General features: G+C 36.8%; 1 protein-coding gene across 3 annotated transcripts in view; it reads right to left on the bottom strand.

The window, feature by feature from the left end:
- LOC123873219 overlaps window positions 1-23,342 on the bottom strand; it is a 62,169-nt gene that overhangs the window by 4,132 nt on the left and 34,695 nt on the right. Inside the window, exons 3-10 of one of the 3 annotated variants that reach the window (XM_045917946.1) lie at window positions 13,839-13,954; window positions 11,424-11,564; window positions 6,128-6,639; window positions 4,648-4,876; window positions 2,780-3,425; window positions 2,077-2,250; window positions 890-1,052; window positions 327-460 (exon numbers count right to left, since the gene is read on the bottom strand). In XM_045917946.1, the coding sequence (XP_045773902.1) occupies window positions 327-460; window positions 890-1,052; window positions 2,077-2,250; window positions 2,780-3,425; window positions 4,648-4,876; window positions 6,128-6,639; window positions 11,424-11,564; window positions 13,839-13,954 (2,115 nt within the window). Of the gene's footprint in view, window positions 1-326; window positions 461-889; window positions 1,053-2,076; window positions 2,251-2,779; window positions 3,426-4,647; window positions 4,877-6,127; window positions 6,640-8,573; window positions 9,008-11,423; window positions 11,565-13,838; window positions 13,955-23,342 lie in introns of those variants that run through there. The other 2 variants (XM_045917948.1, XM_045917949.1) reach the window with 2 other exon arrangements.

The raw sequence follows: 23,342 nt of genomic DNA, 5'->3' as shown, positions 1-23,342 counted from the left end.
AGAAAATATAAGAAGAAGGAGAGAAAACGTGGTGAAGAAATTATAAGAGAGTTATCCAATCGTGGGCTGACGTAAATTGAAAAGCCATTGACATTGATATTCTTAAGACTTTATAATTTTGCCTTGATAGGCCCATGAGTCATGAATTAGAGAGTAAGAAAAAACGATAGAAAATGTTACAATAAAATAATCTGCTGAATTTATAAATGAAAGACTAAGTAAAGAACAGAGAATAAAGCAGTTCCAAAGTTGATGATGATAAAAGGGGGAAAACGATGTTGTTATCATTGAAAGCAACCTGTTCGTGAAATAATATAAACTCTTACAATGTTTCTTATAGTGGTGATCTCGTTTGGAGGAGTGCTTCTTGTGTGAGTGTGAGTGTGAGTGTGCGTGCCAGCGCGGGGACTCCCGGCCTCGGCGTCTCTCTTCAGGGTACTCGGCCGATCTTCCCGGTAAACTATACAATTATGAGAATAATAATAAAGAGAAGTTTATAGGCGGAACTAGAGACTTACTAACTTAAACTAACCTAATTGTGCAAGATGTAAGCATATTACGCAAGCAAAGACCATGTAAATAACAAAAGAGCGTGGATTTAACTTGCAGGTCGATCCAGCAACTCATTGAAAAGTACAGCTGCCGAGTTTCTTGCTGGTTCTTTTCGGTTGGAAAGGCATTCCGAACCAATGGTAGAGCATTTGACGATTGAAGAGTACTTGTAAAAATTTTAATAAAAATATTTCTATTTTAACTCTCAAAAAGTGTACAAAATGCACCTCAATCTCCCCATAATATGAATGACAGTACGACAATACAATGCGTAAGAAGTTTCACTTCTTTCTACATATCTTTTATGTAAAATAAGCAAGTGTCTGTGGAAAATTACCTGTTCCGTTTATGTAAGTCTGAAGACGGAGACAAGGGCGGTAGAGGAGGAGTGACGGAGCCATCCGAGCTGGCCGAACTGTCGAGCCTCATGTTGGACAGCTTTGGCTCCAAGATCTGTCTTAGTTCACACTCCACCAGGTCTGCCCACTCGTTCTCACCAGCTGTAATAGAAAGATATTACAATCAATTTATGTCGCTTTCAACCAGAATTTTTCTAAAAACTTAATTTAAAGGACTAAATTTAATGATTTAATAATAATAATAATAATAATAAAAACCTTTTATTCAGCCAAATTTACAAATACAGACAGGTAGGGTGTCGTAGTCCCTGGAGAACCAAGGAGCCGACCAGTGTCCATGCTCCCTGGTCCCCCAAGACCCAGGCACCCACTTCTTAATACTAGCTTAATGTCTATCTTGGCCGAACGGGGCGCTGCCTCAGCTTATTGCTGCAGTCGGTCGACTGCAGCGCTGATTTTCGGGCATGGCCCCCAGTGATATCACGGGCCGATCGGGAGCGCGAACATACCATGCCTCTTTTATATTGACATATGCCAAGTTACTTGGTGCTCTTTTGGTAGAATATACTCGTAATACATTTATATTATCTAATATGTCTACTTAACTATCTATTTTAACTATCTACATATATAATAAAATTATCCACTATCTATTTATAAGTCGCTAGGCGTAGTCCTGTAAAATTTGAAAAAAATTAGATGTCCAAAAATGCTGTGTTACCTCTTACAACTGTATTTAAGTATGTATTTAAGTTTGTTTTGATATACCTAAAGATACGCAAATATCCATAATGTTTTTGTCTCAATTAGCCTACACGTCTATACAGCTGGCCGTAAGTAATGGCCAAGAATTCATATATCTAGGTTCTAGAAGACAATCTAACTAGACTAATTATTACAGTAGTCTCATATTTTATAAATCCATGCTTTTATACAGCTTTAAAATCGCACAATAAGGCTAAAAACAATAATTTTAATTGTGTTAAGAATGATAGAAGCTATAATTGATATATTAGAAAGGACCTTGAGCTTTTACGCCAAAATACCAATACTGTAAGCGTACCATAACCTATTTAAGGTTGGGATCCTTTAACCCCCGAAAAGTTCTCCCGGATTTACAAGAATTTCCAATATATTTATTGGAAATTCTATTAGGTATATTTACCTGGTCCAGGATTTTGCTGACTAGTTCCAGGCTGGGGTTGTACCCTGGAGCCCACGGCGTCTGAGTCAGCGGACGTGTCGTGAAGACTGGCATCAGGTCGTCGGCCGCTGGAGTACGCCACACTACCTCTGCCTGAGTCCACGTTTGATGACTGCCCGCCGTTTTTGTCGTAATCTGGGTAAGATATGGACATCATAATAATATGAAGACGCGTTTAATAAGCCAATATTTTTTTTTTGTAACAAATAGACATAGGTAATATACGGATGGTTATAAAGTTTTAAACACCTAATTGCCTTCTTTCTATCCATAAAAACCATGTTCGAAAAATGTTCAACACAAAATTACATGTGATTCATAAAGACCACACAAGAATTCCGAGCTATGACTCAAACCAATCTCGAAGTTGATTTTCCTTACGGTTTTGAAAAAGCAAGATATTTTTTCCAAGATTTTGTGGAACAAAGAAGTTTCTTAAAATTATTTTCCTGTTATTGAGTTATGCAAGCTGCTGCGTAGCAAAATTTAAGTGCACTTTAAAATTGGGTTTCATTTCAAATTTTTATCTGGTTTCTTTATTAGGATTTAGTGTGTTTAGAATTGTTTTCTAAATCCGAATTAATGTTAATGATTTCAAGCAAGCTGATAAGAATGCTGGGTCGGTTAAAAGCTACAAAAAAAATTTGTTAATAATAATAATCACCTGAACTAGTACCAGAACAACTCGCACCTTTTTTACCGTGCGCTTTCAAATCCTCTATCCTATTTGGCGTTTGTCTCGAAGACGACGGTTGTGGGATGAACGTTTCGGGTTTGCCGCTAGAATTGTACACACTATCCGCAGATTTCTGGCTCGCACTTTCATCATTCCTTTCTATCACATCAACAGAAGTAGAAGGTAATTCTTTCAGTTCTTTTTGCCTTTTACCTAAGGAATCGGGAGTTCGTCTTGATTCTCTATGACTATCAGGAGTCCTTCTATAAACTTCATGCCCTCTTTCTTGTCGGGATTCTATTGAGCGTCCACTTGTTCGGATCCGTTCCTCAAAGCTTGATCTTCCTTGTGCTGCTAACCTCATTCTAAATCCCCCATCATCAGATTCTCTTTCTTCATTACTCCTCGGAGGTCCATTTTCGCTTGGCATACTGTCCAATAAATTACCATGACTGTTTCGTCTAGATCGATCATGTATTTGAGGGGTACTGATTATAGGGCTCTGTTGTGGTTCATCAAGTAGGTGAGGATGGGAAGCTGCCCTTCTTCCTTCTACGAAACCTCTTTGCCGAACTATTTCTCTTTCCATTTGCTGAGGACTTCTAAGGTCTAATCTTGAATGTGAATTTTCAAACTGCAATAGATATTTCACAACTTTAGTGGTTTATCTAATATTTTGGAGTTTTAGGATTCATTTAATATGAATAATGAATAATATGTTATAGGTGTTGGGAATGGGATAGTCGTGACATTGAAATTACATCAACGCTATTCTCAATGGCTTGTGGTCACGAAATAACCTCATAAAATCACTATAACGTCCAGGTTAACTTAACCCATTAATTATAACGCTTTCATAGGCATTTTTAAAATTTAATCATACAGACTTTTGTAAGTGTAGCAGTATGACCAGCAATAGTTGACCTGTTTAGGACTCAATACAAAAATCTTAAACTTTAAAATGATCAAACATAATAAGTAAGTATCTCATGTTACCATCTTTAAAATTGCTTGCATAAACGATTCCCTATATATCAAGATTTCCCTGACTTTCACTTTCCTCATTACAAAGTTTGTTATGGAATACAATATGACATACTGTGATAAGAGAATTCAGCTTCCCGATTGATTTTGCTAACAATGATCTAATAAATCCATCGTGTGACGGACAACACGAAGGTAAAATGTTCCACGGTATCACATCGGAATTATAAAATAGGTACTTGTTATTTTAATTGGTGCCCCGTGAGAACAAGTAATTGTTGGGAATCATTGTGCTTTGTTGCAACAGTGAGAACGGTCGTAAGAAAGGCGAGAATTATTGCTGTAATTTTTTGGCACTGTTCTTCTTGTATGACTTTTGGTTTGTATTTTGTTTTGTAATCAAGATTCAAGACCTTATGAATGGGATTAGGAACTGCATTGCAATGGTCTTGATGATTTTAATTGCTTGAATCTGATTCGGTTTGGGAAAATTAACTTTAAAGATTATGAGGTGATAATAAAGGTTTGTGTTAAATAAAGATCTTCGAAATTACAAATTATGAATCTAGTGCCTTGTGTTATTGTTACAACAAATTGTTGGTGATAATCAAATTAATTAGGTATAAGATTCTTGTTAATGTTTTGGTTTCTAATAGAGTTTATTGTTACTCCTATCGATTTTTCTATCATTAAAGAAATATGTTTGGAATTCAAGAGTATTATTCTTGTCTTAAATACTCAAGTACTTCTATGGGAACTGCGAGTTTAACCTTAATTAACAATATCATTGCATCTAAGAAGATAGTACTTTTTTGGATTGTTGGATTGCATGCATTTTAGGTATTTTTTTTTTGGATCAAAATATAAATCACCTGTGGTTGTGGACCCGTCTTCAACGAGGTGAAGTTCGCCATAGACCTGACATCTAAATCTCGTTGATACACTGCACTCCGTCTCCCTGGCGGCCCGTACTGCTGATACAGAGCATCTGCCCCCAAAGCTTGCGGCCTGTGAGGTGACGCTAACATCTCCTGAGACCTGGCCTGGTGGTTGAGCATCATTTGTTGCTGGACTATTTGTTGTTGCTGATGCATTAGTTGTCTGAAATGAAAATGATGAATATAGAGAAAATATAAAATAGAAATGCCTTTTCGGTACATAAAACTTAAAATTCAGGTCTACAGTCTCAGTTTTGTTAGGCCACATGTTAGTATCTGAAAAGTTAGCATCTAAGTCAAAAAGAGCAAAAGTTAGAAAGAAAGGAAAACAAGCTACTACTGATGGGTTGGCACCATTTATCATTCACGACGAAAAATAAGCTTAAACTCTGCCTAGTGGGAAACAACCAGACCATACTCGTACAATAGGCACTACACTAGGCAAGATTAGACTAGAGGACGCTACAAAAATAAGTAATACCTATAATCCTATACCTACCCAAATTGCGTAATAACAATTTGGCTTCAAGATGTAAAAAAAATAAAGCAAGAGAAAGCAAACAGATTAATTATACGTACAAACAAGCATGTGAAAATTTACATTACTTGCAAAAGTTATGTCACTTTTCTCAAGGAAGAAATTAAATGTTACGCATAACTTTGTCTCAATAACGCTACCTCGGGATTATTCATTATTGCAATTAGGTTTTTGTCAACGTTTTGCCGTGATTAACTTAGCTTATTAATCATTGCAATCACAATTACGTTTTTGCGCATCTTGCTTTTATTAAAGGCTGTTTACGTTATGGCTGCAATTTTGCTTATCGCTATATTATGTACCGATATTTATGATGACGATGTCTTAACTATGGGATGGGATATATTAACTGTTACCTTGAAGGTCTTTCTAGTATAGGCAGAGATAAAGATAGATGCCGGAAGAATATTCAATCACACACTAATATTATAAAGGTGAAAGTTTGTTTGCATGTGTGTGTGTATGTTCGTTACTCTTTCACGCAAAAACTACTAGACGGATTAGGCTGGGAATGGAGGTAGATATCATCCCGGAAAATCAATGAGTTCCCACGAAATTTCGTAAAACCCAAATCCATGCGGACAAAGTCGCGGGCATCAGCTAGTGTAATAATAATTAACGATAGAGATTTTACAAGATGCTTGATTATGTAAAAAATACGTATCTAAAAGTTTAGTACAAAAGGCTTGCCGACAGAAAGCAGTAATGAAATGGTTGGAGACTGGAGCACGCTGCGTAAAAGATGCCTACTACTAAGCATTCACTCTTTCCTTGAAGGTATCCAGGTTATTCGTGTTAAAAACCTGGACGCCGAAAAGGCGGAATGAGAAATATTAAAATAATTAAATGAGCTGTTTATTTTGATTATAATCTTACCTATGAGGAGATGGACTGGGGTACGCCATATTATTCGCCATATTACCATGACTGTACTGCATTTCCGGCCGATGCTGTGGTACGGGCCTTCCGTAAATCCCTTGTTCCTTCCTTGGCATTTCTCTAGGAGTAGCCTGTTCCGGTTCCGGCCTCTGTCTTTCTTCTGTATTATTGAGCCGTGGTTCTTCATTCTTTTCTTCAACCCCATCTTTGTTTTTGAACCTACTTGATATCATGTCTTTTAATGTGTTGTAGGTTTTGCTGACTGAATTGTTGCTTTTTGGTGCATCTCTAGTATTGTCTTTCCCAGTTTCAACTGTGACAGTTATGTGAGAGTTCTGGTCTGGTTTGTAAGTGTTTTTGGCTGGTATTGGTGGTTTCGGAGAATCGTAGTTCTGTATGCTTCTCGCGACAGCTCCTTGGTTTGGGTTTGGGGATTGGTTTTGGTGCATTGCGTACCCGTAGTTTTGTTCGTATTGTCTGAAGTCACCTGACGGACCGGCTTGCTGGTTCTGTAACAACATTTTTTTTTTAAAATTGAAAATATTACAATAAAACTTAAAAAAAATAGCCTTATTGCTATACAAATCATGCCGGCGTGGAATGATGCCAAAAATACTGGCTGCATTTCCGCGCTAGTAATAATAATATGTTATGCATGGATATTACGTTTGAACTTCATTTTGGGTGCTACGTTTTATTGCGTTTAGGGTGGGTTAGCAGTTAGCACCCACATTGATTCGACCGACGTCGATCGGCGTGTGCCAGTCGATAATATAACCTTGACTGATTAATTTGATTGGTGATGGATCGAACGGTCGATAACGTAGGAAACCGCCACACTTGACACGAGAGCTTCATTGATCGGTCTTGCCCTTAGTAATACTTTTCGGATTCAGATTTTTTTTGGCTTTTTGCATGTTTTTTAAGATTTTTGGAACTTATCACAAGGCACGGATACTTATTAAGTATCTCTGAGTTACATTGTTTCGCAAAAATCAACACTCGTAAAAGTTTTCCTAACTTTTACGGGTGTTGATTTCGGATTTTGTTATAAAAGGCTGTTTTCTATACAAAAAAAATACTTATAAAGATAATATTAGTGGGAAACTAGCTAACCGCCCTCGGCTTTACTTATTTTGAATTTTTGAAAATTGTATCTTATGGATGTCTATACATTATAGAGATTGCCTGAATGTAAAATTTCAAGTTTCAAGACCCAGAAGTTTGAATAGCAGATTAATATGCCAGTCAATCAGTTTCTCTACATACTATATGTTACATATATATAGGTTACATATGTTACATATATATATATAGGTATTGGCATTCTGAAGAATGTTAAGTATTTCTACCCGCATTTCAATAGAGTGGATGCCCCCATATTTTTCTTTTCAATAAAAGAGAATGTGTTTTTCCAAACCCATGCATAAAAAATACCTTATTGGTACAACAGATAATAATTTCTTTGTTCCACCTGTTCTCTATAAGCCTCAATTTGGCCTGGGAATCGAACCCGGCGTACTTCGCGGTAACAATACAGCCTACGGCGAAAGAGCGTATGTGTTACGCGGTGGTGTGAACGTGGAACAATAGTATATTGTCGATTGTTGTGGAGGCGAATAGGGGTATTTAAACTGTATTTTACATTAACCGTCATAAAAGAGGAGGTTGCCAATTTCTTCTTAATATTAACTCTATAACTTTGTTAACCCCCGACCCAAAAAGAGGGGTGTTATAAGTTTGACGTGTGTATCTGTGTGTCTGTGTATCTGTGTATCTGTGTATCTGTCTGTGGCATCGTAGCGCCTAAACGAATGAACCGATTTTAATTTAGTTTTTTTTGTTTGAAAGGTGGCTTGATCGAGAGTGTTCTTAGCTATAATCTAAAAAAATTGGTTCAGCCGTTTAAGAGTTACCAGCTCTTTTCTAGTTTTCTTGTAGAAAAGAAGGTTAGATATCCGTTAGGTTCATAATATTATGTCAATTGACAAATGTCAAGCTGTCAAGATGGACGTTGCCTAAATACATAATTATTTATTTGAAAATGATGTTTTGGAAAACTCAGATACTTTGGATCGTCGGGGGTGTTATAAATTTTTAATTTACACTTGTTTTCTATTATTAAATAATGTGAATAGCGAGCAAACGAGCAAGCGGTACCAGTAACACCGCTATTGCAACTAGAAGCTAAACACGCTTAAAGACTAAAGTCTTCGAACAGTGTGTACCTACCAGTGATGACATATGGATCCGAGACGCTGACTATGGGCCTCATAAGAAACCTCAGAGTCACTCAGTGAGCGATAAAGAGAGCAAATCCTTCTCATTTCCGACTCGAGAGGAGTCATTAGTAAGCCGGCGATGGATTAAATTGATCATGATGATAATCGTAAAAAAATATATACCTCTAGGCTCCAACTACATAGGTAAATAAAGTCTATACCCCGAGAGCAAATTCAACCATTTTATCCTCTGCATCGGCGAACTCGCAAATCACCATTTAATCGAAATTTCACAAGATGTATTTAATCATAAAATGTCCCAAGCAACTAATTATATCTTGTTTCAGCACTAGGTATAAATTAATAAAGTTTAACACTGGGTAGTAAGTAACCGTGGTTTAGTGATCGAAGATGTTCCGGGCGCGATACCCAGAAGAGACAAAGGTTCCAATCCTGCCGTGTTCCGCAATTTTTTATATATTTAAAATTGTTTAGTTGCCTTAAAATTAAGGTAAAAACACTATCATAAAAATTATAAACTACCTATAAACACGCAATAAAATAAAGTATAAATTGAATTTCACTTAATATAAAATCTTGACCTCTTTTCTAGGACGAATTATTTTAAATGAAAATATTTAAACATTGATTAAATGTAAGTAAATAATGTTAGAACGTGTTTCGAGGGCCGGATGCGCGCGCGCCGATATCCGAACACTTTGTGTTCTAGCAGTGCATCGCGCTTGCGTGCGGCGCCGTTAGGCCGAATCTAAGTTAGACAAATTAGAATGTTACCGTTCAACTATGAAATAGGTAGTAGGTAATAGATTTTAATGCTTAATAACTGTATTTTTGGAGAACATTACTTATATTTTTAGGGTTCCGTACCTCAAAAGGAAAAACAGAACCCTTATAGGATCACTTTGTTGTCTGTCTGTCCGTCGTGTCTCACAAGAAACCTATAGGATACTTCCCGTTGACCTAGAATCATGAAATTTGGCTGGTAGGCAGGTCTTATAGCAAAAGTATAAGAATAAATCTGAAAACCGCGAATTTGTGGTTACATCATTAAAAAAATAATTAAAATGTGTTTCAATTTTCAAAGTAAGATAACTATACCAAGTGGGGTATCATATTATGAAAGGGCTTTACTTGTACATTCTAAAACAGATTTTTATTTATTTTTATGTATATATTTATTATATGTATATAGTTTTTGATTTATCGTGCAAAATGTGAAAAAAAAAATACCCGAGTACGGAACCCTCAGTGCGCGAGTCTGACTCGCACTTGGCCGGTTTTTTTTCTTGGTGAATTTCTTAAATAGTATATAGTATCAAATTCTCCCTCCACTAGCGACGCTGTCACCTGAAGAGATAAGTTGGTGGCACTGTAATGACCTTTGCATTTGGTCTGAGAGATGACCATCATGTCTCTGACTTGCTCATTCGTCCTTTATCCTTGTCTTCATAATATCCTTGATGCAATATAAGTAACACGAAACATCAAGTTCGATATAAAATCGCATCAGGCAGGCCGCACGCGCCACTCTACCGTTGTTTCGGCGTACGAAGCGTTCGTACGCGCGCTGAATTTTTATACGCCCTTTGTGTTCACTTCAAGAAAAATTACGATGAAACAAAGGAAATTAAGGGAACGTATCTATTAGTGTGCTATTAGTATCGGCAGCGGTATCTAAATACTTGAATACTAAAGTGTCCATCCAGTTCAACTGATTTTCATGAAATTTGAGTGTTTGCTAAAATCATAAGCCTTCATTTTGGCTTCGAACAAATTCTACACACTTTTAACTCCTTACTCCGATACTTACCTACCGGAGAATCTTCAAGAGATATTGACTCAATTTTTAACCCCAGACCCAAAAAGAGGGGTGTTATAAGTTTGACGTGTGTATCTGTGTATCTGTCTGTGGCATCGTAGCTCCTAAACGAATGAACCGATTTTAATTTAGTTTTTGAAAATTGTTGTTTGAAAGGTGGCTTGATTGAGAGTGTTCTTAGCAATAATCGAAGAAAATCGGTTCAGCCGTTTGAAAGTTATCAGCTCTTTTCTAGTTTTCTTATAGAGGTTTTTGTGTCGGGGGTGTTTTAAATTTTGAGTTATAATAAGATTTATTTAAGGTTTACTGACTTATATAGATTTTATTATATTAATGTCTACTTTGATATTTATGTAAGCTAGGTACGTAGTTAATAACAGCATAGTACCTAGGTACACGACAGGTCAACATGGCAATCGGGGTATGAGGCAGGCAGACGCCCCGCACACCCCTACGTCACACAGCCGCTTAATTTTATTTTCGTTATAATTGCGATTGTACATTTTAAAGGTTTTTTAACGACATTATTGACAATACTTACTACTCGTAGAAGGTTGCCCCACTTAAGTTCAATCTATTATTAGTCACCGCGCGTTACACCATGGAAAATGTATAAGCATGGGGCAAGGAACTCCGCCGTTATGCCTCGCCTGTCGCCATGCTCATTAAGCAGGAAGGTGGTTGCATGTGTTATACAATTTAATAAACCTTGAGGGATTTTTAAAGAATCTTTCCTTATACATTCATATCTAATTAAATTTTCTTGTTTTTGTATGTTTATTTTTACTATGTATAATTTAGGTTAATGAATTAGGCATTAGTTGAATTATTAGAATTTTTTAAAATCCTTTCTGAGGCATAAGGATACCTTACATGTCTAAATAACAACCTGTTTTCTTCTTACTGGCAATCCACCACTGGGTCTAAAAACTTGAGATTTTACAGGTAGTGAGTATAGAGGTCGCCTGAGATCTGTCAGTTGCCCTTCTTCTTTTCCTCCCCTGAGGGACGGAGCTTAGAGCTCTTGGGTCCCCGTCGCGTCGTGAGAATCACCTCACTGAACAGAAAAGAACAGTACTACCTAGCAATGTGTCCCACTCCTCTCTAGGGGCAACTGCCCCCAGTCTGTCCCTCTTTCTCGTTTCCCACAGGATAGAGATACTCGTATCTTGGAGCTCTTGCTACCCATTGATATTAACGCGCGTAATGAATAGAAGAGTACGGTACTAACTTCAGCATGTGTCCATGCAGATAGCGCCTTAGGGGGAGTATCAGGGGCGACGGCCCCTAGTCTGCCCCTCTTCCTCGCCTCTTGTAAGATGGGCACCTTAGAGCTTTTGTCCCCCGTCGAGAGAATCACTTCACGTTCTATCTGTAACAGATTGAAATATTCGTTTCAAAAAATTAATTTCAGATTTTATAAACAAGAGAGACGTTAAAGATTTAACAGGGCTCCTCCGTCACTTACTCCATACAATCGTAGTTCCAATTTTATTTGAATATTAAGCAACCAAAGTCCATGAAATTTTGCAGACATATTCTAGAAACTAATATCTGTGCCAGTGGTGTTTTAGATTTTTCTAAAAATATGTAGTTTTAAAATTACAGGGGCTCAAAGATTTATATGTGAATTTTTAAGACCGCGTAACTTTGAAACCGAATATTTTAACAGAAATCTGGAAAACCACAAGCATAGATATTAGTTTCTAGAATATGTCTGCAAAATTTTATGGACTTTGGTTGCTTAATATTTAAATGAAATTGGAACTACGTTTGTATGGGGCGAGTGACGGAGAGACCCCTCTTAAATAAAAACCTTTGAGTCGGTGTGGTTGAAATATTGAAACTATTTTTATGGTAATGAACATGGAAATGAAGTTGTATATACTTAAATGTGTTTTGGATTTCTTCATGTGCAAATAGTTTTTCTTTGTATCTCCTCAAAGTGGTACGCATTCTAGTGCATGACAACTCGATTTCCCCATAAGTTCAACGCCACACTAACGACTTGAATAATAACTAATAAATAACATACAAATGTCTGTCTGTCCGCGGCTTCTTATTGGAATACGTAATAGGTAAGAGTCAGGAAGATGGGTGAAAGTGTCCATTGTATTAGCCGCTTATCGATTTGAGATGACGTGTATTGTGTAATACCTACTGGTAAAGTAAAGTGCTGATCATTTCACTACGGTATGCATGATTCAGTGTAGCAGCTTTCTCTGTACGGATGTTTATGTTAAAGATATATGAGAAACTATTGAGATGATAGGCAATGCAGAGATAACTACTGTGGATGTTACTTTACATGATAAGCTTTGAAATTTGTATAGTCCACGCGAAAGAAGTCGCAGCATAAGCTAGTTGTACCAATAAGCAAGGGGTTTTTAATAAGTAGGTACATATGTAAGACTGCTGAAGATGCAGAAAAACGATGAACCGCGCAGAACCGGGGAAAGTCAGTAAGTATAGGATGTATATTTTAACAAAAGGAATAGATAGCATTTCTAGTTTACCATAAATTACCTACTCAATAACACACATAAGGCTCTGAGCACTAAATTGCTTGACAGCAAATAAATACCTAGGTAATCCTTAATTCTTTAATATAAACAGTCCATTAATCAAGAAATTAAATGCAATAGTCTACAGAAGAATGGCGCGGATCCTGTCGGGCAAAAACCGAGAAATGCGACAAATGAAGCATTTCTATGCGAGCTAAATATAACTATGTCATCGACCCGGAGTCGCTCGTCGCAGCTAGTCCGCGGGTGACAGGGTGATGGATGATTGGTTATAGTTATTAGCCTTATTAACTCTATTAGAGTGTAATCATCTATTTAGTAGCGGGCAAACTCGTACTGATATAATCTAAGTCCTGGCAAGTAGCAGGGGCAAGATGGGATTGTCTTATTTCTTACATGATTTTTGATGATTTGCTCGCTTTCATCTTAAGGCAGTGAAGCTATCTTTAGGTTCTAGAATCTATAACTATAAAGCTATCTATATTTTTGGTTTAACTTGAAGACCTAATTGTTATATTTACTGCAAGTTCTCATTTAGGTACCAACCGCATTATTTATTAACCGACTTCCAAAGAGGAGGAGGTTCTCAATTCGTCGGAATCTTTTTTTTTAGATTCAGTTTATTGTGTCTACACATAATTATGTTAAGTGTTATGCATATATACATGCGTTATTTTGCGTTTAATAAAACTTTTTTAATCTAACCCATTAGATGTTTAGGCCCTAAGGTGCTACAAGACCCCCCGCCCCCGTCCCCCCATTAGATGGATAGACGACATCAAACGAGTCGGAGCCACTGGGTGTAGGCGGTCCAAGACCGTGGCATGAGAAAATCCCTACAGGAACCTATGTCTAGCAGTGGCCATCTATCGATTGATAATGATTTTTTCAAAATGCAGATACAAGTTAGCACTCGACTGCAATCTCACCTGGTGGTAAGTGCAGGCTTACCTGGAAGGGGTTAGGGGGTCCTTTAGTTTCCACATGGTATCGTACCGCCAAATCGCTTGACGGTACGGCTTTGCCAGTAGGATAACTAGCCACGGCCTCCCACCAGAAGAAGATGGTGATGATGATGAAAACTTGATTATTATAGAGAAGAAGCGGCGCGGTGTACTCACGGGGAACTTGGCGGAGTGCGTGTGAAGTGGTGCGGGCGTGGAGGGCGCGGGCGCGCCGGGCAGCGCCGCCTCGGGCGCCGGCGGCATCCTGTACGGCGGCACCGATGATAGTGTACCTGCAAAATCAAAGTCAAATTCAAAATATTGTAGAACTTTTGTTTGTCCGATTTGTTAGATTTGAAAGATGATATAGTGGTGATAATTAATTACGTAAACTTAAAAGTAAAGCTACGAGGGTTCCTGCAGAAAGGAGTTCCTTTAGAATTCACGTAGTAAAGTTACACTAGTTCAATTTATCCATCCATATATAGGTAGTCAAGAAGGCAGCCCCGGGAAATACGCAAAAAGCAAGTACCGGGGGCTCTCCCGCGCTTCGGTCCATAGTATATCCGAGAGATTGGTAGGTGGAGGGTATAATCCATCCGTGTTGAAAAGCACGAAACAATTAAAACGTAAAGACTTGCTTGAATGACGAAATGTAGCGTTCAGACTAGTTTAAATAACGAAATATAGCTTTCAGGCTGGATTAAATTTCTTGCTTCTCAGGATTTTTAGGCTTAGGAAGGACAGACGAACCGAACGAAACTACAAAAGTTCCTTTTTGAACTAGGGAACTCTAAAAAGCAGTTAAAAATAGAGCTATATAACTTGTTTATGTAACGTATGAAGCGGAAATGGCTACCTACTCTCAATAATTATAATTTGTATAGAGAAGAGAAAGGGAGACGAATATTGCTATGTCACCATCGTTATTTCCACTATCTGGGCAGACATAAGATTCTTTACAATAAATTCTCTTCTATTAAATATACGATGTAGATAGACCAAATATTTATAGGTATCGGTATAGTTAGCCTAGGAAGAAGCGGTGATAGCCTAGTGGTTAGCGGCCAAAATTAAAATCAATCTATCTGTAATCTGTCGATAAGTTACTTAGCAATGTTGTTATTCGTCAAAAGTCTTTTTGACAAATAACAGCGTTGCTAGGTAACTTATCGACAAGTTAAAGATAGATTGAGCATTAATTTTGGCCGTAAGATGTCGGTGTTCTACGGGGGGTCCGAGGTTCAATCCCGTTCCGAGGTTCGGAGTTATGTGCGTTTTAAGCGATTAAAAATCACGTGCGAAGGAAAACATCATGAGGAAACCTGCATGCCTGAAAGATTTTCATAATGTTCTCAAAGGTCAACCAACCAGGTATTAGTATAGTCGAGTAAAATTTTTTTTTTCTCATGAAAAAATTACAATAATTACATACATAACAACATAGTAAGTAGGTATTATGTTAGTTTAATTGGCCGGTTTTAATGTGAGAGGGTTGGTAGAATAGGTTGAGTAAAAAACGTGAATTTTAATGAAGAAAGTGGACTCTGGAATAGAAATTTTAATGTCAGCAAAAACTTAACCTAAGAGAAATGCCGCTAACATTTTTTCTAAATAACTTAATTAGAAAAACAGACAGTTAAGACTACTTAAGAGCCGACGGGCTTACGAGGGCCCTAACAAGGAATCTAGAAATCTAAACTAGTCATACTATCTAGAGGAGGGTCACCATGATTGTGAGTCCAAAACTCAGGAATCTGTTGAAAAGGATTGGACTCTGTCGACAAGGATAGCAACCGTCAATATATCCTGCTCGGGCACGAAAGTTATGAACTTCTACGGAAGAAGAAAATGGAGAGGTTGCAGGAAAACGTCCTGGCTACGAAACATTTGAGAGTAGATGGGTATCGTGAGTGTCGCTAAATTGTTTCGCCGCGTGAAAACAATGTTTATTAAGCTAACTGCCAACATTCCCTAGTTGGAGAGGGACCCCAAGGAGGAGAAAAATTAAGTTAAGAATTATTTTGAATAGGTACAGAGAAAGTTAGTACAACTGTTGTTATAGTAACTGCAAAGTTAGGGTTGAAATAACGACCTTAAAAGAATAGCACAGATAACTATATTTCCAGGTTTTTTCAACTAATTTTTTGGCACATGTGGCTCTAGTATTCATAGTGTGTGAATTAAAGCTACTATACGGAAGCAATGGATTAGTGTTCAATTTTTTCCATCGGACGCCCGTGTTATCCCCTCGCGTCTCGATGGAAGCCTAAGCTACAGAAAATCATCCGTTTTAGCTCATATTTCAAACTAAGTTCAGAAGTAAATTTCAGAATTTCCTTTTTACACTTTACAGTACATTTCCATGTTATTCCTGTAGTATGGCCACCCTATTCATGAATCGTTAAACATTGAGCAAGGTTGAGAAAACTGGAACAGCAAATTACTTTAATTTCCTTGAGATTTATTTAATCTGTAGCATCTTACGGATGCGGGTAGTAATGACTGTGCAGTGGACAACGAATAAATATTAATTCAGCTCATTCAACTGTTCATTTTATTTTCTTTTTAACCCCCGACCCAAAAAGAGGGGTGTTATAAGTTTGACGTGTGTATCTGTGTATCTGTGTATCTGTCTGTGGCATCGTAGCGCCTAAACGAATGAACCGATTTTAATTTACTTTTTTTTGTTTGAAAGGTGGCTTGATCGAAAGTGTTCTTAGCTATAATCCAAAAAAATTGGTTGAGCCGTTTAAAAGTTATCAGCTATTTTCTAGTTTTCTTGTAGAAAAGAAGGTTAGATAGCCCTTAGGTTCATAATATTCAAGTGTCCATTGACAAAATATGTCAAGCTGTCAAGATGGACGTTGCCTAGATATACATAATTATTTATTTGCAAATGATTTGTCGGGGGTGTTGAAAATTTTTAATTTACACTTGTCAATACATTATTAGTTCGTACTGCAATTGCAATTTGACTTTTGAAATTGAAAATATTGAATCTATACATATAATAAAATTGTAGAAAAGTGGTGTCTGTACAATGGGAATATATAAAAAAAAGTAGCAGGGGTTGTTATTATATCGATGCCGAACCCGAAATTGTAATTAATTTTTTTTGTCTGTTTGTCTGTGTGTTTGTGCACGCTAATCAGAAACGGCTTATTCGATTTAGATACGGTTTTCACTAATATATCGTAGTAAGCTTCACTTAACATTTAGTGCTTATTTCATGTCAATCGGTTCATAAATAAAAAAGTTTGTCAATTTAAGGAATCACGGCGAACATTTTTAACGTACAGAGTATATTATGCTGCCCGAAAAGTCACTATTCCACGCGAACGAAGTCGCGGGCACAGCTAGTACTGAATAAAATTTGAAAACCAGCTGCAATTTTGCAGCCGGCTTACAGACCAAATGCATCAATTAGTGTCAACACCTATTATTATTAGTATAAAAGGTGTTTATATTACCTAATGCGGTAACTAGAAAGTACTAATATCCGCTTACCATTAACATCCTTCAAGCGGTTCCTGTCTTGGCTTTCAAAGGAAATTGGGTTTACGTGTTTATTGTTATAATAATGTTTTTATAGTATATAATGTATTATTTTAATAGTATATAATAACAGGATATGGTAGCTTATAATTTATCTTGCTTCAAGTTTCAATGAAAAGATTCAGAATTTTGCTAGGTTCTAACAGAGATAAATAAATTTACATAGGTAAGTACATAAAGTACAATAAACTCATATTATAAATACTTAGAGAAATTCATTTTTGGGCTTTAAAAGTTTTTACACGGAGTAGCTACGTATTTTTTCATTACCTATTTATTTTGATGAGTGAGTAAGTATGTATTTTTGAATTTCAGCCCCGGCGGCAGTTAATTTCGGTTGACCTACATTTTTTTAATAAAATGTAATTAGGTATATAATTTAAAAAACACATCAACTTCTTGCATTAGCCCAAAAAAAACAGAATAAAAAAAAGCACTAGGCTATCACGTCTATAAAGTTTAGATTCATGAAAACTGTAGGTAGGTACATTCTATTGAAAGTATCTTCAGAGCAACTTTCTCATCGGCGATAAAAGTCGGGCGACATTGAATAATGTCAGCGTATAATTTAATAACGATTGGAGAGTACCCATAACGGTGCGGCAATTTTCCTCGATACTCTAAATATCTACAGGAAATCACAGTTTATTATTATCTTAGATAGGTACAGCTTTTAACTGCCTTAATGGTCTAGTGGTCAGCATGTTCGACCGCGGATGACGAGGTCCCGGGTTCGATCCCCGAGTCGGTAAAAATAGTTAGGTACAGGATTATCTGTTAAAAAACTCTCAGTAGGTACTAGCCCGGAGTTAGGAAGTTGGCAGTGTGTCACCCCCGTGCCTCGGAGGCGTCGGTCCTGCACCTGACCTCTCTCCGGTCGTGTCGGATTTCCGTCCCATCGAGCCATGAGAGTAAGGGAATAGAGTGTAGACCTATGTTTGCGCACACACTTATGCTTTACTAGTTGATGCCCGCGACTCCGTCCGCATGGATTCGGGTATTTTAAAAATCCCGTCGGAACTCTGCTTTTCCGGGATAAAAAGTTGCCGAAGTCAATTTCCGGGGTGTAAGCTACCTCTGAACCAAACATATAAATCGGTTAAATGGATAGACCCTTAAGAATTCCGTAGGAACTATTTAATTTTACGGGATAAAAAGTATAGCCTATGTCCGTCCCCGGTATGTAACCTGACTCTACCTTTCATAAAAATCGGTTAAGTTGTTGATTTGTGTTGACAGACAAACAGACAGACAGACACACTTTCGCATTTATAATATTAGTAAGGTATGGATTAGTATGAATAATTAAATCCCCCGCGCAGTTGGCTAACCTCTATGGAGATCGGCTGTTGTGGTCGAAAGGACATTATACAGCTTTTCTAAAGAAAGCTTTTAGTATAGCGGCACAATGAACTAGGGTCAGGGAACACTCGGTTTGATCCTGAATCGACGACATGTCAAAATATTAGGCAATGGTGACGTAAAATCAAAGAACAAGTGTAAATTAAAAATTTATAACACCCCCGACGATCCAAAGTATCTGAGTTTTCCAAAACATCATTTTCAAATAAATAATTATTATGAATTTAGGCAACGCCCATCTTGACAGCTTGACATTTGTCTATTGACATAATATTATGAACCTAACGGTTATCTATCCTTCTTTTCTACAAGAAAACTAGAAAAGAGCTGATAACTCTTAAACGGCTGAACCAATTTTTTTAGATTATAGCTAAGAACACTCTCGATCAAGCCACCTGTCAAACAAAAAAAACTAAATTAAAATCGGTTTATTCGTTTAGGCGCTACGAGGCCACAGACAGATACACAGATACACAGATACACAGATACACAGATACACAGACACACAGATACACAGATACACACGTCAAACTTATAACACCCCTCTTTTTGGGTCGGGGGTTAAAATTAGGCTACTTTAAGGCTACCTGCGTCTGTAAGTACTAACATTTGACGCCTGCCAGTGACGTCGAAGCCTCAACGTTTTGTTAGAAGTTCCCTAAGCCCTAATTCGCACGAGCGTTAAAAGAGCGTTGCGTTAAAACCCGGCGTTGCGCTGAAATTATAAAGTACGCGTTTAAAAAGCGTTGACGTGTGAACAGATACTTGGGAATGCATTTGTTCTATTTGAACGCTTTTTGAACGGACGTTAAAAAAGCTCTCGTGCGAATGAGGCCTTACTGTCGCGAACTGTAGTAGCGGTGCATACTTGATCTGGTTCCATATTTTAAGGGATGACTACGTACATTTGAAGATTGCCAAAAATCCAAAGTCATTTATTTGTACAAATGAGAAGTACATAAATAGTGCAGTGGCGTACATAGAGGCGTAACAGCACTGTTTACCCAATGTGTACCAACTTAAATGCTATTTTTAGGGTTCCGTACCTCAAAAGGAAAGAAGAAACTCTCAAGGATCACTTTGTTATTTGTCTGTCTGTCCGTCTGTCGTGTCTATCAAGAAAACCTATAGGGTACTTCCTTCCCGTTGACCTAGAATCATGAAAGGCAGGTAGGTAGGCCTAATAGCACAAGTAAAACAAAAAACCAATAATTTGTGGTCACCTCACAAAAAAAAAAATTAAATTTGTTCATGAACAAATAGTTGTTTCAACTTTCAAAGTAAGATAACTATACCAAGTGAGGTATCATATGAAAGAGCTTTACCTGTACAATGTATATACATTCCAAAACAGATTTACATTTATTTTTATGCATAATACTTTTAGATTTATCTTGCAAAATGTCGAAAAAAATACCCGAGTACGGAACCCTCTGTGCGCGAGTCTGACTCGCACTTGGCCGGGTTTTTCCTTCCACATGCATACTATTGTCAGTCAGTATACACCTCAGTTTAATCAATAATGGATACAAATCATGAAGCCCAAAGAATTGTAATCTCATTGTCCGTAAACAGGTTACATTAGAAGGCTTGAGGCTTGAATAGCGCGGAAGTGGTCGACGTTTTGGCAACTCAGCTGGTCTAGCGGTCACAACGGTACCTGTAGTATCACTATAACCTACTGAGGCTAACTGTTCTTCTTTTTAGGGTTCCGTACCCTAGAACGAAGACCCTCCGTTCTTATCCTAGAAGGGTAAGAACGGAGCCCTATTAATGTCACTCTGCTGTCTGTCTGTCCGTCCATTTGTCTGTCCGCGTGTCACAGGTCTCCATCTCGTAGACTCTCGCTCCGTACAAACCTAGTTTTGCTGTCATTGAAATCTAAGCAATCAAACTCGGGAGACATTCTAGGAACTAAGGTCTCTTGTCTGTGGTTTTCCAGATTTAAAATATTCAGTTTCAAAATTACACGGTCTCAAGGATTTACATACAAATCTTTGAACCCGTGTAACTTTAACTAGTTATTTTTATAGAAATCTCGCAAAAACTACAGACATAGATAGGTTAATTTCTAGAACGTGTCTACAAAATTACATCGAGGTTAATATTTAAACGAGTACGAAACTACGTTTGTATGGAGCGAGCGATGGAGAGACCGTCGTTAAGATTTTGCAATTAGAACAGTGATGTAAATTGGGCATTATTAATTAAATTATGTTCGGATTACGATTGCTAATCGATTATACAAGCCGTTAAAAAAACGGATGAATGAATCGAATCGATATTTTTGACTCGACCCATTCGATAAATTCGTAACAGGTCAATTATGCGCGTATTTATATTGACTTGTGGTTTGGCTGAAAGTTATTATGTAAAGCAAAGCAATGCTATGATAGAAGTGACCAGTTTTGCTTTATAAACTTATGGTGTTAAACTTTTTATCATCATCAGCCATCGATAACGGAAACGACTACTTATAGTACTGGACTGTGCGGGTGTGCGGGGCGTCCCTACCCTAGCTGGTTCAAATCTCAATAATTGGAAGTATTTGTGTTATGGACACAGATTTTTAGATGATTCTATGTTTATGTAAATGTGATTTTGATATTATATTATATTAAATATTATATTATACTAAATATTATATTATATTAGATTTAGATTTATATTATATTTATTTTTTGTATGTCTGTAAATTATTTTTAAAAGTGATGTTAACAAGAATTGCTGCAAACCAAAGGTTAATCTTTCATTGCTGAAGGTTTCTTTGTTTCTTCAATTTTCTAGATTAGCAAAATCTGCTTTTATTTGATGACTGTCAAGTTGGTGTCTCTTTTTAAATGGGCTCTACTAATTTAATTATCATATGTAGCGCGTCATAGGTAGGTATTACACGTGTCTAGAACTGGCTTTTGAATTTAAGACCAGTGCTCTTAAATATTTTGCCAAAGTGTAATCTGGAAACTGGATATGTCTTCTTTATACATTTCGTACCCACATAAATTGTTAAGTGCAAGCCTAATAGAAGATAGGTTTTACCTGTGTGTCGTCGTGAATAATGAGATCTATAAGTTAGGTAAGTCATAAAGCAAGTAGCTTATGTGGTCAAGAATTAGTTATTCTTTTCTTCCGAAATTTTAGAAGGTGGAGTTGTAAGATCTAGTTTTGTCATTACTTGTAATAATGCCGGATATTCTAAAGAAGGATTTTTAATAACTGTTCGCATAAATTTGTCTGTCTCACAAAATGTCTGTTTGAAAGATTCTTATTTCAACTAAGACTTCTAAACTCCAGACAATCTAATCCCGAAATACATGGTCAATAGGTTAACGTAATTGACATTTCTTCCAAAAATAAATTTTGTCCACTGATCGTTAAACGGACCTAAATCTTTTTAGGACCATGTGAAATCAGTTGTGCTAAATATAAAACTCTCTTATTGAAATCACTATGGTTTCAGTATTCTTGAAATGTCTGACTTTGCTGCTCAAAGGTAAATTTTATAAGCAGATTTCTTCCTGCAATCTGATTAATGTTTTACTCATAGATATCTATGTGTTTTACTTTACTTGCACTAACTATTCTTCCTTTTTGGTTTATATATGTATCCTCTGTTTTTTTTAAGTTTTATAATGGACCTTATATTGTTGTCTTCCTCTTTCTTTCGTTGTGAGTAAGATGAATCTAGAATAAGAAATATATTTCTGAATTTTCCGGTAATATACAAATTATACAACAAAATTATAGGAGTAGGGCGTAGGACTACGGACACGTTTTGACAACAAAAAATAACAAATAAGTTATAACTAAACCGTTAACTAAGTAATAATAAATTAGAAAACTTATTACCTACTTAGGTACTTCCGAAGTGGTACAAAAGAATCCATAACTGACTTAAATGAAACAATGGTGATGGAATCTTGCGCAAAGGTCCAGGTACCTAACAAACAGTGTTGTCCTATAATGGGATCGGTTACCTAACGGTTCGATAGTAATAATTGGCCCAAAAAAACACCAAAACAATTAAACAGTGCAACTTCGGTCATTTATCATGAGCTTTTTTTGTTCTGAAACGCAACGATTTGAGAACTAAGTAGACATGATGCCATATTCCAAACCAAAAATTTTGCGAAACCTTGTTACAAGTAGGCATGATTTAAGTTGTGCCCCTATTCTATGTTAAGAAGTGGTTAAGACAGACGATAATCGACTTGTGCCCAATTTTTATTTGGTTTTTATTCTGGAATAAACAAAGTTTTCGTAAAATATGTCTTTTTCCCTTGAAGCTTGAAATAATATATTTCATTAGTGAGTTTTTGTAATTTTAGTGAAAAATGCGACTTGTGCCCCTTTTCCTTCCGACCACAGAATTAAACTAAAACAAGTTATTTTATCCCTTTAAATGGTTTATACAATAGTTTTAATCACAAACAAATCATATCTCCTTATACGCTGAGCCTGTATCCAAAACACAAACAGGTATAAATTTTAAAAGCTGCGAAAGTATTTCCGTTGCATCAAACACTAGTCATTATTACCTCTCATTCCATTTTTATCTCTATTTCAAAACTTATAAGATACAAATTGACTTGAAGCGTAAAATATGACAGGTTCCCCCTACATCTAATTGAGCAAGGAAGTATGAACTTTGAACACAAAAATTTAAGGTATATTTTTGTGTGAAAGCGAGAATAGCTTAAGGCCTCGTCGGCCAGCAGATGTGAGGAGGCTTTTTTGTCAGTAATTTAAAAGGCATCTGTT

The sequence above is a fragment of the Maniola jurtina genome, chromosome 16, assembly GCF_905333055.1.
Source record: "Maniola jurtina chromosome 16, ilManJurt1.1, whole genome shotgun sequence".
Taxonomy (NCBI): Eukaryota; Metazoa; Arthropoda; class Insecta; order Lepidoptera; family Nymphalidae; genus Maniola; species Maniola jurtina.
Note: the sequence above shows the minus strand (reverse complement) of the source record. Positions and strands in the feature narration are given on the sequence as shown.